Raw genomic sequence first — 15,064 nt, 5'->3', positions numbered from 1 at the left:
AACAATGCAACATGATTGGTCAGTATTTCTACTGTGCCTCACCCTCCTCTGGGGACAAATCAGGGTAGACGTCTGCTAATGCTGCTCGTAACCTCCGCTCGTCGACAAACGGCAATAAAGCAACACCTGTTGAGAGGAGATGAGCAAATGACAATGACAGAAAGCATAATACAGTATTCCCTCCTCCTGATCAGACGGTGAAGCTCAAAGTTTAATGCTGACCCTGCCAGGCGTACTTCTTCCCATTCAAATCAATGGCAAAGTCATCAGGGTAGAAATCAATGATTGACGATTCCTGTTAAAGACAGATTTAAAAAAAAAAAAAAAAAAGGGTTAGGAATCTTCAAATTCATGCCATTTACATTCAGACATGTCCCTGGTCCTACTGCGCACAATTATGGAGCAGTATGTTTATATATATATATATAAATAAACCAACAATAATAATCTTTTTCTAAAATAAACGATCAAAAAAAAAACCCCCACAATAAAATAAATAAAAAACAAGGACGAATGAAATTTTTTTATATAAAAAAAAAAAAAAAAAAAAAGACAAATATAAAATAAAAATTTATATCAAAACAGAATGCCAGAAAAGTCCAAAATATAAAAAAAATAAATAAAGTTGAAGAAAAAAAAAAAAAAAAAAAAATCATAAAATTAAAAAGTTAAATAAAACAAAAGGAATAATATTTATTCGTAAAATTGAATTCAAATTGTTCTTAAATGCAAATTTCAAATTGCATTCAGAAAAAAAGAAAAGAATTTAAATTGCTTGTCTTGCACATTTAATGACAGCTATAAATTAATATACAACTAAAAATAATGGAAGGAACACAATCTGAAATAAGAAAACCGATGGATACTAGAGGTGCTTGGCTCCTAATAAATCTGATGATTGGGTATTTAAAAGAAAAGGCATTTTTTATGACCTAATTAAATTCTCAAAATTACAGAAATCAAATGTAGCTCTGCATTCTGTATCACTTAAAGGAACACTCCACCGTTTTTTGAAATAGGGCTTATTCACATTATTTCCTACATTTAGATAGGTGGGCAAATGCATTTTTGTGTCAGTGCATGCATTGTTTTAGTTTGACTGGGTCGGCGTTAGCTTAGCTTAGCACAATGAATGGAATCCTTTGTTGCCAGCTAGCATGGCCGGAGTAAAAGTGATCAAAAAAATTTAAAAAACCCACCTAATTACTTCTTGTGGCCTGCGTATTCACAACGAGTACAAATAGCGATCCAGATTAACACTAGGCGATTTCCTAGGCAGATATTGACTTGGGACTATATTATGGGGAAGCACAGGCGAAGCACTGCTGCTTAGGCGAAGCACTGCTACTTCGGCGCAGAGATATCACGCAACACATGAAATCCCACGACTTCCGTCAACATACCGGCGTGAATAGTAGCTGCCTGGCTATTTTCCTTACAGTACACGAATGGCGATGAACATGGCTGATTTTGAGAGAGACGAAGAGGGTGACTTCTCAGGACAGTCAAGAACCAGAACCATACCTATTTGAACCAGAGTTTACAGAAGACGAGCTGCGTGCTTTGGAAATAGAACGACAGGAGGAGGAGGTTGCGATCGCTCGTGATGAGAGCCAATATGAACTGGTGGTGTGAATGTGGGGGAATATGCCAATCTATGCCGACGGAAATAGAGTGTCTATGCTGTAGAGAGTGGGACATGTTTTTGCCATTGATGACCCGGCTCAACACGTTAGATCAAGATGAGCGTGCCCGAAGTTGTGTCACATCTACAGAGGATTTCACGGCGCTGATCCATTCTACAGTACTCGATTTTTTTTCCGGTGTGACAAAGTGAACTGGAAAAAACGCCCCACGCCGACTGGACCAAATGGACAGCTGTCCACAGAGTAAGTGATTATTTTAATCATGACGCATGTATAGATCGACCCATATTATAGCTGTATTCACATAGAGTTGATGTTTTCACAGGCAATATAGGTTATATAGGAAGAGAAATAAAAGACAACTTGCATGTGCACTTTGTTCTTCCTGTGTTTTCAAAGTAGTCCTCTGGTGCAAAATGTTCTTCGCAAACACGATACTGCTTTATTTTGTTGAGAGGCGTTGAACTACAGATCTCCAGAGCTGCTAGCCATTTATTTCTCAGTTCCACATTAGGTGGAATTCTGTGAAACATTACATTCGTGTATGTCCTTTGCTTGTTCTCACAACCTTTTGCTATGCAGGTAATAACCATGTTTGCTGTAATTTCTCAAAATAAATCATCCAAAAGTGAAGACACTCCATGCAGGTCACGCCGGTATGTTCTTCTTCTGTTTTTTTTACGCGTTGCATGCCGCTATGTTGACGGAATTCGTGGGATTTCATGTGTTGCGTGATATCTCTGCGCCGAAGTAGCAGTGCTTCGCCTAAGTAGCAGTGCTTCGCCTGTGCTTCCCCATAATATAGTCCCAAGTCAATATCTGCCTAGGAAATCGCCTAGTGTTAATCTGGATCGCTATTTGTACTCGTTGTGAATACGCAGGCCACAAGAAGTAATTAGGTGGGTTTTTTTTTATTTTTTTGATCACTTTTACTCAGGCCATGCTAGCTGGCAACAAAGGATTCCATTCATTGTGCTAAGCTAAGGCCGACCCAGTCAAACTAAAACAATGCATGCACTGACACAAAAATGCATTTGCCCACCTATCTAAATGTAGGAAATAATGTGAATAAGCCCCATTTCAAAAAACAGTGGAGTGTTTCTTTAAAAAGCAGCGGTCAGAGGTAAATCGGTCACTCACTGGGTTTGTCATCAGAGCTCTCCATGTTTGTGGCAGGAAGTTTCCACTGGCAGCAGGAAATACACCCATGAGCTGCTCCAGAGGTTTGAACTACAAATGAGGAAATATGATGACTGAGTTAAATCAACAGTCAACACACATCAGCAATACAAGAACAACGCACTGACACACAAACTCTTCTGCACTATTTGTTTTGGCTCAGTGCTGCCATGCGTTTTAAATTACCGGTTTGGTCCCTTTCTCGAAATCGCTGAACATGCCCTTGATGTCTTTGAAGTCGGAGGCAAATGGAGCATAATGAAAGGGAAAATACCACTTCCAGGACGCGCAGCCCTGTGACATAAAAACAGACACTTAGAGACATCCGTCGTACCACACAAAGACAAGTTAAATACATCTTCAGTAACTTTAATCAGAAACGCTCGATTTTTGGAAAGACCTTCAATCAAAGTCATTCTTAAGACCTCTTCCATTAGCCTGTCACACTTACACTTTCAATGGGAGACCTTGATACACCGTCAAACCTACAAACCTACCGCTCAATTAACACTCCAGAGGGCATTTAGACCAGACAGTTTAAGAGAGAGCCTCAACAAAAGACACAAACTATTAAAAGACCACAATTTCTGGATTTAGTCCATGTCTATTACGGTTAAGGTCACCAGAATTGTTAAGTAGATTTAAAAAGGTGTAAGCCCCAAAAAAACTGATCCAAAAATCAAGCAGGGAAAATGCATTAAGAAAGAAAATAGGAAATTTGTAAATGGATGCCTGTATCTGGATTTCTTTTCCTACGGTTGGGAGTTGAAAATCAATTCTTTGAAATGGCACTTTACAGTTACTCCTGAAATCAAAAGATTCAAGATCCAACGATTCTTTCTTCACGCAAAGTTGCCCATAAAGTCCCAGTGTGGCATTTTACATTCTGTCAACATCATATGTAGGGAAATATGGTTTATAAATACATAGATTTTGTGAGAATATGGGCGCATTAATCACTTAATATTTTTTTATATTACACAACACTTGATATAAGTACTGTATGCAGTTAAAGTTGAATGCATCATGTATACATTAAATATAATTGCAGGGTAATATATTTTATTACTATATACTGATACATTTCAAAAGATAAGCCTTTCTAGCAATATCTTGCATTTACTGAATATTTATAAATGTACTCAATCTATGACTACTACTATGGGTAAAAAGCCCATAAATAATAATTTTGCATAACACACGTATATAATATATATACACACATATACATATATATATATATATATATATATATATATATATATATATATATATATATATATATAGATTAAAGATTTATTGGCTCAAATATATGAGTGAGAATGCATCTCTTTGGTACGGCAGGTGGTGGCAACTTTCTGCTTCCTTTATAGAGTCAATCAATCTATTAATTTCCCGTATTTAAATTGCCATTCAGTCAAGTGGCAAAAAGATGCAAGAAACCGGCACAATAGAAATTATACTCATGACCCCTCAAATGAAAAAAAGACACCCTAATGTGGGTAAATAAAAGCCATGTAGAGATCTGCCCCTGAACACACTTTGCAGTAATGCCTCCTCTCATCTACCATTTGGCACCGTCTGTGTGTCTGTGTGTGTGTGTGTGTGCGTGTGTGTGTGTGTGTGCGCGCGCGCAAATCAGCGAATATGTGGCAGAAGGGAGCAAACATGTCTCACACAGCAGTGAGACTCCATAATGAATCTGTTCAGTGGTTCCCGTGGGACGGCTCTCGTCCGCCGAGCACATGGAGTGAGTGCAGGCTGTGCATACATATATATATATATATATATAGAGCTCCAATTACTGCGGACAAATCCCTGCACACAGAACTCTAATCAACCGGAGATCTGCTGGAGAGAACAGAGCTCTAATGACTGAATTTCAAGCTAAAGATCAAGACCCTGCATTAAAACTCAACTAGATAACACTAACCGGCTCAAAGAGCAGCGCAAACACAGCACAAAGCGGTTTGATCCTCGAGCTGGTGAACAAACAGAAGCAGCGAAGGAGATTCTAGACCATTTGATGGATCTGCTTTAAAACGGGATGTGAAGACTGTTCATTTCAGACTCGTAATTCAAAAGGAGTTGAAATATAAGGTAAGAAGTTAGTGTGATTTTGATCAAAACAAAAGTGTGTAATATCCATGCTGGCTTTAGGCTGCACATCACAACACGAACTGACTGTGAATCAATCTGGTTAAGGCCCAAGGCTTTAGCAACTGTGAAAGAAAACCAACGTAGGAAGTTTTTTTTATTCACCAAAGATGCATTGAACTGATTCAATTCCAGATAAACGCTATTCTTTTAAACATTTTATTCAAAGTATAAATAACACTTCACAATATTCCTATTGTACTGGATTTTTGATCAAATAAACAGCAACAAAACAGAACAAATTTCATTATCTACTAGTTAGTAAACTTATTTTTTATATTCTCAAAGCGAGCATTTCAAATTGGCAAAACCACAAATGAGTGAATAAATTGATGGATCATTTTGACCAATTACATTCATTATTAGGTCATTAACAACTAAAACTTAAATTCTATGCTGTGCAAATTCTATTTTTATACACAGGCGTAAATGTGCCTCTTACCTGCTATAATAAGTTAAAACTGCATGTTAAATGCTTGAATATAAAAATAAATTAGTGTACGCATTCATTTTATTGACACCATGTACATTGTTTGAAGAACAGCATTTATCATGATCTGAAATCAGTTTTTTTTTTTTTTTTTTTTTTACACACACTTAGATTAAAATAAGTTAACTATGTATAAAAACAAAACAAAGACAACCAAATTACTACAACTTTAAAATTAAAACTTAATTTATTAAGTTTTATGAACTGTTAAATATTAATAAAACTTTTAGTATCTCCGTGGCACTAAAACAACACTGTGGGAAACCCAATTAACTGAAGACATCATGAAACACAATTGATCTAATGAAGCTTGGTGTGTGTACCAGTGATTTACCTGATAGTAATACCTGAGCACCCAGCACAGGCCCTCCACGTACGACTTCACCACTTTCTTTCGAAACTCATCATCCGTCGCATCCACGTCAAATTTGGTTTTGTAGTAACGCTGTTTCCAGCCCTCCTCCCATAACCTGCAAAACAAATTTATAACACAGTCACAGATACATACACCTCTCAGTTTGTCATTTTCTCCAAAGACGGGCCTGAATTCATTAAAACGAGACCAAGCTCTCCTGTGCCAAACCCAAGCGGGTTCACTTATATGCATATGCATGCCTATGAGAAATTCCCACTTTGACGGGCTCCATTAAGAGGCGACGGAAACTTGTTTTCCACCTTAGCACTGGTCTAGATGTTTTGACATGCTCTGGAAATGCAGCTCACATAATCAAGGATGAGCTGCATCTGTCTAGTGTAACCTCTACAGTGTCCCACATGGGACACGGAAAACCTCCATGAATACCAATTGATTTAGACCGCGTTGGAAAGCTAATGACGGAAACATTTGCTGTATTAATCACCTGTGACAGAGATGCATCAGTTCAAAGACTCTTGCAGGATTCACATGGATGCGTGTAGGCAAAAAAAAAAATAAAAAAAATAAAAAAACCTCTAGTTTGTGGTAGGGCTGTCAAAATGGTTAAACTAAATTCAATTTTTTTTCCCAATCAATATTCAAATCATAATCAAATTTAAAAAGGCATCATTTCAGTTAGGGGAAAATTTTTTTTTTGGCTTCTCTCCAGAGGCCACAAAGGCTAACAAAAGCATTAATGCAATGACACTTACATCATTGTAGCATTTCATGCTCCACTGATAAGACAGGCTGACGCACACCTAAAATTCCAAAGCAACGTTTTTTTTTCATTTCGAATGTGGATTTTTATTTTAAATTCAATGAATATTCAAAATTCTAAAAACAATTTGACAGCCCTAGTTTGTGGATTTCCTTATTGATTAGTGGCCTTAAGGAAGGCTGGTATAATTAAGCTAGTATGAGACTCACCAGACCACAATTGGAAAGGTATATGGGGCTTTTGCATATGATACACATCGTTTCAAAACAGATTGCAAAAGTCTTGAGGCGCATGCAAGACTACTTCCAAGTAGATGCAATGTTCCAAAGAATAAAAATAAAATAAAAAGCATCATAGCACTTTACCACATATTTCAGTTTAATATGAATAAACATGTAAATAAAATCTCATGCAGTTGGTTAACTAAAGCATTTAATAAACTTCAAAAACAAAAACCAAGAGCAACGTAACAAATTACAATCTCAAGATGTATGCTATTTTTACTCTAAAGAATAATAAAAAGTGGAATACATTTATAATAATAATCTTTTACAATAAGGTTCCGTTTGTTAACATGAATTAAAAAAAAAATGCTTAAGTCTCGAGATGCATGCTAGAAATCTGGACTATTTCTATTTTAATTCAATGCTCTGTGGTAACATCAGTTATTCTTTACAATGAGGTTCAATTAGTTAAACTACATTTAACAATGAAAAGTAAACCTACAGCATTGATTAAGCTTCATTAAATGGTAATTTTGAAATTAAACAATATTTAATGGACCTGGGCTAATATGAACCAACAATGAATGGTAGTACTTTTTTATTATTATTATTATCCTCAAGGTTAAAAAAAAAAAAAAGATGAATAAACACTAACAAATGAATTACTCATTCCAAGTAAAATTTTAGATAATGCTTTCATCAGTGAAACCTTATTAATTTTTTAAGTTTCCAAAAAATAATTGTGTCTAGTCAGCTACTGGACAACGACTCCGCATTGTGGCCCATTTCTAGTGTTTTGCTGTTATTACCTGACATTATCTTCTGGTTCTGGTTCACTGTCACTGTCCTCAGCTTTACGTTTCACACCACGATTATCCATGTCATTACTGGCTCCAGCAGGACTCTGAAAGGAAGCACAGAAACATTGTTATAAACTTCAAATTAATGAGTCATTCGAAAATCGCAGATACTGTTAAAGCATAAACCATTTAAAACATGTATACACATTTTACAGGAGAGCAGGAGTAAGAAAAAAAAAGATACATGCCTTCCCATTTCTCATCATGGCTCTCAAGGACTGAGCTGCATCCTGAAAAGTACAGAAACAGCTGACTTGACCAAATGTTCAACCAAGATGACCAAATGAGCATGAAACTCAGGACGAATTCAAAAGCTTTTATGCAGTACAGCAGTCCAGGTCTTCCAGTAAAGATCCCATTCAAGTTATCCGCAAAGTGTGATTTTAACAATAATGTAGGATTTCACTGCAAAAACACAACGATAAAACCTATTTATCCCCCAAGATTCTGAGGTCTGCAAAAACTTTAATGTTTGTGAAGTCTCTTTAGCTCACCAAGGCTACATTTGATCAAAATACAGTATTGAGAAATTACTACAATTTAATGAAAAACCTTTTTTATTTGAATATATTTAATAATGAACCTCGGTAATGCAAAGCTGAATTTTCAGCATCATTACTCCAGTCTTCAGTGTCACATGATCTTCTGAAATCATTCTAATATGCTGATTTGCTGCTTAAGAAACATTTCTGTTTATTAGCCATAATAAATTTTATTAAACCATAATTTGAGGGGTTTTCTTAGCACTCGAGTTGATTTACTGTGGTTCAGATTCACAAATCACAAAGACAGACCTGATTGCGCTGATTTCCCTGCATCCTCATTTCATATGCAGTTTGTCTGGCGTTCTGCACTGCTATGGGTCTGTCTCTGCCGCCCAGAGCCTGAGGGGAAAACTGGCCTCCAGGGACAAATGATGGACCCTTGTCCGCCTGCAAAGAGGGCAAGTCACGTGTTCATGATTTAGATACTTCCGCAGACTTTAGATTTACAGTAATGAAAGGAACATTTGTTAAATTGGTTCATACGTTAAAATTTGATTTACAAATCTTTGTGCAAAAAAAAAAAAAGTTACTCTGCTCTACCATCCAGTCCTACTAATTCACCGCCATAAAAATGTGTTATTTGCATGATATAAATGCACATTCATTGTGAGTGAATGCATGATTTTTTTATTGCAGGGTCAAGATGCAAACCATTCAGCCACTGTCAGCTAAATGAAACGACCTTGTGAATGAATTCAACTCACCGTCTTTCAAAGAAACTGTAGATGCGTTAACGTTTCAAAAGGAATAATTGTAAACCCTCTTCACATTTAATTGCTTCCAAAAAACACATTTTTCACTCACTTTCATTCGTTTTTTCTTTTCCTTCATTCTCCGTTTAAAACTCTCCTGCAAGAAATAAAAGGCCATGATGAGTCCAATGAAGTGCACATTTCTGTATCAATCATCGGCGTGAAGAGTCAGAGGTCACAAGCCCTCTGCTGTGCAGTGTTGACAGCAAACAACATCTATTGTGTGGTCTCACATCGTCGTATTTGCGCTTTTTGAAGATGTTGTCCTCTGCCACCCCTACGGCTTGCATAATAAGCTCGACACGCTCGAGATTGACAAAGCCGTTTTCTGTTAAGTAGCCCTAGAGAAAGAGAAAAACAGCTTATTTATACATTTCTCTCTTCAATCAATTTCGTACGGTTAAATCAAGTCACGTCATTGAATATAATCAACAAAAAAAAAACATTTTATGTCGACTTCAAGAATACAGCATATAGACACTGAAATATTCACCCCGGTCTTATGCACAACATCTTTGTAGATGCCCACCAGACGATCGATGGCGCCCTCTCTGTTTGAAGACAGATGAGAGTCAGAACTCACAGTAGAGCACACGGAAACCACAAACTAAATAAAGCAGCTTCTGTAAGTGTACCTGATCTCGAGAGATGGTAAGTGGGGCAAGAAGTCATTTCCCACAAAGAAACACATGAACACCCAGTCGTCCACACTCCGCTCGAAGTTGAACGGGAAGGGCAGGCTGGCCATTGTTAACTCCTTCTCCAGATACTGAGATGAGAAGAAAACTTTACTAGCAATATGGTTATCCAAAACATTTTAAAACAAATACACATTTCCCAGGTTTTGTGGCAGCAAATTGTGCACATGCAAACATCACATTTTTCTTATAAAATAATCTAGTTTAAACTACCAATAATCAGACACAATTATACTACGTTAAAAGCATAACTTTCAAATTTGCTGAAAATTTTGACAACTGGCCATTCAACAATGAGTTTGTTTCTTCATGGGAATAGATTTGGAGAAATTTAGCATGACAACACTTGGAGTGTTGTAGTGAATGGGTGCCATCAGAATGCGAGCCCAAACAGCTGATAAAAACCATCACAATAATCCACAAAGACTGCAGAGGATCATTTGGTGAGCAAGTGATATGCTAAATTTCTCCAAATCTGAAAAACAAACATCTTTATATTGGACGGCCTCAAGCTGAAGTAAATTTTCAGCAATTTTTCCATTTTTGAGTAAACCATTTCTTTAAAGTGGAGCAAACAAACCTCTCGTAACACAGACAGTCGGATGAATATGAACTCCTGTTCTGATACCGGAACTGTGTCTGCAAATTCATCATGCTGAGAGAGAAAACACAATACAAGTTCTTAAATAGAGTTGATATGATGCTCAGGGTTGATGGAAGGAGAGGATGAGTCAATTACCTCGCCCTGTTTTTCTCGGGCCAGCCCCTGACAATCTTTGATCTCGTGGCCCATCTGACCACACAGGGCGCAGGGTCTGGGTTTGTTGGGTTTAAACTCTTCTCTTATAATGGTAAAGTTGGGTTCATGTGTCGCCAAACCCAACATGATCAAATCGGCTGAAAAAAATAAAATAAATGTATAAGGTTCACTGAACTGAATTGTTGTTTTAAAATGGGCAGTTCATAATACTTTTCAGCCAGCAAAGTTTTAGAGAATGGTGACTCTAGGAGGTACAAAAAGATGAACGCTTATGTTACATAAACATGCAGCTAATGTTCTTCATTAATGTAAATAGCATAAGCTTTCAGTAAGATGGATGTTTTGAAGCATCTCCTCTCCAGACTAATCAAATGCAACATGTTTCCTCATTCATTCACTTACAGGAATAATGTTGTGCATCAGATCCCCTTATACATACTAATAAAACCAGACGGATTTAAAAACTCCCTCTCAATCAGTGAACAAAATTATGTTGTGTGTAGCTTAAAGTCATCATGAAACTTAAGTTATGCCAAATTTACTATAGTATTGATATATCTTCAAGTGAAACAGCTACTGAATAAGAAAAGTTGAACAGGGGTTTAATTATTTGTGAAACAATCTGAAAGTGTTTAGGGCATTAGGACATTAGTCAAATTCAAAATTATAAACAAAAATAATGCACCAATAAATTAAAGTTCATAAATAAGACTACTAACAACCTGTAAAAAAAGTATGTAGGATCAAATTCAATTTCCTGTTTACACTTTCAGAGTTCTGTTCACTAAAGTCTAAAATACGCAGCTAATTTCAACATTTTAAAACTTTAAAAAGTAAAACACTTTACCATCAGCTCCACAGAGACAGTGATGTGTGTTTGGGTCATGATTTGGCTGACCTGGAAAAGAAAAATGACCCAAATCAGACATTAGACCAATGAAAACCTTTGCTAGTCGCATTTCAGACATTATTAGTCTTCAGCATTTTTAGAAAATGTTTGAAGTTAATCATTCAACACAAAAGAAAAGGAAAAGTCTTCAATAAATAAATCACAACAAATCAAATCAATATTTCAGAAGACTTTAACAACAAGACCATAACCCTAATTATCAGCTCTACCTCTCTGTCTCCTGATGAAATCCATAATTTTATGCTCTCCTTCTCCGGGAACACTGGCATCTGACAAGAAAATCTGCAGGACAAAGTATTTATTTATTGATTACATCCCACAGCAGAACAAAAACACCAAATGTTACAGCTGATTTGAGGAGTCGTATGACCTACTGTGATATTGTGCCATCCAGGGTCATTGGTCAGTCTGTCTGCGACGTAATATCGCAAACATTTGGCCAAATTATCCATGAATTCAGTCCCCTAAACACAAAACAAGAAAACTACTCATTACATCTGACAAAAACACAGACTAAGATTTCCTGCCGTCCTTAAATTATGAACAAGGAAACAAAGTGGAGAAAATGTAGATGACGTTTGGCCTGAACATAATCAGAAGATGCATAACTTCATTAAACCACCCAAAATATATGAACACTTACAGGGGTGATACAGTTACTGTCAAAACGCTCTTTTATTTCCTCGGGTGGCAGGTAACCACCTAAAAAGAGAAACATCTATCAGGCTGCTAAACCAGAACATGTGCACAAACACCAAATCAACATTTAGTGTTAACGTGCAACTTAAACATTATTAGATGTGTTGGTTCAAGAAGTGCAACATCTCTCACCTCTCTGAATAACTTCTTCCCTCATTTTATTTTTCTCCTCTACAAGCTCCACTCCTTCTTTAGATGCCCGGAAGCGTCTTGAGCGCTGCTGGTTCATTTTGGCACGAGGAGCCTACAAACAATTCAAGAACACAGATGAGGAGCACAAGAAATGGTTACGGAAACAGTCAACTGCATGAATGTACTGATATAAGTGTATTAGAGAGATTATCGATGGCCATTTTATGTACAGTACTTGAGTCTTTATCAATCAGGCTGCCTTTAGTTTTGGAAACCAGAGTTCAAACAAATTGCTAAACCATGTACTAATACTTTTCATCGATCTCATTAGCTTTGTTTTGCCATGCCAGCTTTTATGTTTTCTATTATCTTTCAGCAAACTTTTATGAACTCCATATGGAGTTATGTTATAAACATACATGTCCAACTAGTTAAAAGAGACTTATAACATTTAATAAAAATATATAGAAATATTTGTTTGTTTGTAATAATCAATTGTAATAATCCCCAAGTAGCTAACTCCTGAATTTAAGAATATTATTAAATGAAATATCGAATTTATTGACTCAGAAATTACAATTTTCTGTAAGAGATTAAGCAGAAATACTGAAAGCTCAACATGCATCCAGTCTCAAACAGGCCTAATAGAAATGTTATAAAGGAGGATACATACCACACCATCAATTGCCATGTACAGAACCCGTCTCGGGCGAACGATGTTAAAGAGACGGTCAATATATTCGAAAATGGCAACCATCATTTCATCTTCATTTTTAGGTGCTGGCCTGCAAAGAGTTCAAATAATGTTTTAATAAAGTCACTTAAAGAACATTTTGAATAAATGCATTAATGAAAAATTCTCACTTGTCCTCTGGATGTGTGCACGGGTGAATAATTCCATTCATGTCTAGATACAGGTTGTCAAACTCCACTTCATTTGGATTGGGTTTGCTTGTATCAACTGGGATTGTAATGCCATTGTACTCCTTGGCCTGAGAAGAAATTGTGATTATTTTCATGTATATGACCCTGAACCACAAGACCTAAGTCTTAAGCAGCACGGGTATATTTGTGGCAATAGCCAAAAATACATTGTATGGGTCAAAATTATGGATTTTTCTTTCATGACAAAAATCATTAGAATATTCAGATAATTTTCCATACAGATATTTTCTAAATGTCCTACTGTAAAACGTATTTTTTGCTTAGTAATATGAATTGCTAAGAACTTAATTTGGACAGTTTTAAAGACGATTTTCTCAATATTATGATTTCCAAATAGTGTATCTCTGCCACATATTGTCCGATCCTAACAAACCAAACATCAATGGAAAGCTTATCTATCCAGCTTTCAGAATTTTGGACCTTATGACTGGTTTTGTGATCCTGCCAGGGAAACATAAAAAGATAGCAAAAAAAAAAAAAAAAAGTGATATACGTTTTGGACATTGCAGTCTTAAAACCAAAGTAAACTGTCAAACTACTTAAGTTACAATGCATTACAGCTGCGTTTTGAAGCGAAATATTACTGATTAGGTACTTGAACCACCTTCCTCCTTACAATTGGCTGGAAATTTGCATAATTCTCTGTGATTGGTTGATTTTTCGAGCGGTCTTATACATGTAGGTACCCTAAAAATGCGGTCTAGGTAATAGCCTTCAAAGGTGTTTGGGACACAACCATACATTCGCGTCTCTAATTTTTAAGCGTCTCTAATACATTCGCGAGTAAACGTGTATTCAATCAAAACATCGACTACAATTAAACCACGTGGACTGAAACACACACATATAACCTGTAATAAAGCGTAAAATTACAGCTGAGAGCCAGAAACGTAAACCTCATTTGATTACAACCAACATGAACATAACTAAATTACTCATTACGCATTTAATTAAACAGTCGATGAGATGCTAGTGTTTCTCACCTTCTCCTCAAGACAGTGTACTATTATTGACGGATACTTCCGACTCAACCAGCGGAAAAACGCGGGGACTCCCATCTCCCGTTAAAAAATACAGCACTTCTGAACGAAAGTGCTACTTTAAAAACGGTTTAAAAACAGCGGAACACGCAGCAGGATGAAGACAGCTACCAAACAGCGCACACGCAGTTTATTTATACCAGTACACTGTGAGTGACTTCCGGGTTATCAGGAAGTGACGTTACACGCGCCCTGCGCTGGATAAAAAGCGAATTTCGCCTCCAAATCAACTGCTAGTTACAACAAGGTGTGAATTAAAAATAAATAAATAATTATAAGATAATGAAAAGTGAGACTTGATATTTCTTATTAACCATGCTATTATAAATTATGATAAGCCTATTAATAATAATGGCTTTTCGTCATTTTAGATTTTTTTTATATTACACTAGGCTAGTTTTCAAACTTGAAATTTTTTATTTTATTTTGAAATTAAACTTCAAACAAATGTTGAATACAATTACGGTTTTAACTAAATGTTGTCCTTAAGCACATTTTGAAAAAAAATTATAATAAATAAATAAATAATAATATTAAGACTATTAGAGTAATTGTAGGTGTGTAACATTTTAACCATAATATAACCAGAATTTCGTGTCAGTGAATAAAGGTTTATGTGTTTTAATTGCATTTCTTTCACTACACAGTGGAAGATTTATGTAGATCCTTTCCAATGCAAATTAACATCATGACAATCTATGGACACTTGAAGTATTCAGCTGATTTCGGTGAAGAGCTGTTTGATCTCTGGTAATGCAAATTCAGTAGTTTGTCCTTATCTTCATTTGCTCTTGAGTCTTCACATTACATCCATGAACCCAGAGGCTTATTCATTGATGAAGCCTCTTGTCACACAAACATTGACACACACACACACACACACACGCACGC

General features: G+C 36.2%; 1 protein-coding gene across 1 annotated transcript in view; it reads right to left on the bottom strand.

The window, feature by feature from the left end:
• Nucleotides 1-14,335, bottom strand: part of xrn2 (5'-3' exoribonuclease 2) — a 29,379-nt gene extending 15,044 nt beyond the window's left edge. Inside the window, exons 1-22 of the mRNA XM_059512095.1 lie at nucleotides 14,117-14,335; nucleotides 13,053-13,180; nucleotides 12,862-12,973; nucleotides 12,189-12,300; nucleotides 12,001-12,059; nucleotides 11,732-11,821; nucleotides 11,567-11,639; nucleotides 11,295-11,345; nucleotides 10,427-10,584; nucleotides 10,268-10,342; nucleotides 9,625-9,758; nucleotides 9,483-9,540; nucleotides 9,223-9,330; nucleotides 9,042-9,086; nucleotides 8,487-8,624; nucleotides 7,881-7,922; nucleotides 7,642-7,736; nucleotides 5,807-5,942; nucleotides 3,012-3,119; nucleotides 2,787-2,876; nucleotides 223-295; nucleotides 43-126 (exon numbers count right to left, since the gene is read on the bottom strand). Of these exons, the coding sequence (XP_059368078.1) occupies nucleotides 43-126; nucleotides 223-295; nucleotides 2,787-2,876; nucleotides 3,012-3,119; nucleotides 5,807-5,942; nucleotides 7,642-7,736; nucleotides 7,881-7,922; nucleotides 8,487-8,624; nucleotides 9,042-9,086; nucleotides 9,223-9,330; nucleotides 9,483-9,540; nucleotides 9,625-9,758; nucleotides 10,268-10,342; nucleotides 10,427-10,584; nucleotides 11,295-11,345; nucleotides 11,567-11,639; nucleotides 11,732-11,821; nucleotides 12,001-12,059; nucleotides 12,189-12,300; nucleotides 12,862-12,973; nucleotides 13,053-13,180; nucleotides 14,117-14,191 (2,044 nt within the window). The 5' untranslated portion in view covers nucleotides 14,192-14,335. The remainder of the gene's footprint in view (nucleotides 1-42; nucleotides 127-222; nucleotides 296-2,786; nucleotides 2,877-3,011; nucleotides 3,120-5,806; nucleotides 5,943-7,641; nucleotides 7,737-7,880; nucleotides 7,923-8,486; nucleotides 8,625-9,041; nucleotides 9,087-9,222; nucleotides 9,331-9,482; nucleotides 9,541-9,624; nucleotides 9,759-10,267; nucleotides 10,343-10,426; nucleotides 10,585-11,294; nucleotides 11,346-11,566; nucleotides 11,640-11,731; nucleotides 11,822-12,000; nucleotides 12,060-12,188; nucleotides 12,301-12,861; nucleotides 12,974-13,052; nucleotides 13,181-14,116) is intronic.
• Nucleotides 14,336-15,064: the final 729 nt, after the last annotated feature.

Source organism: Carassius carassius, chromosome 27 (genome assembly GCF_963082965.1).
Source record: "Carassius carassius chromosome 27, fCarCar2.1, whole genome shotgun sequence".
Taxonomy (NCBI): domain Eukaryota; kingdom Metazoa; phylum Chordata; class Actinopteri; order Cypriniformes; family Cyprinidae; genus Carassius; species Carassius carassius.
This window is presented reverse-complemented; position numbering and strand designations above follow the sequence as displayed.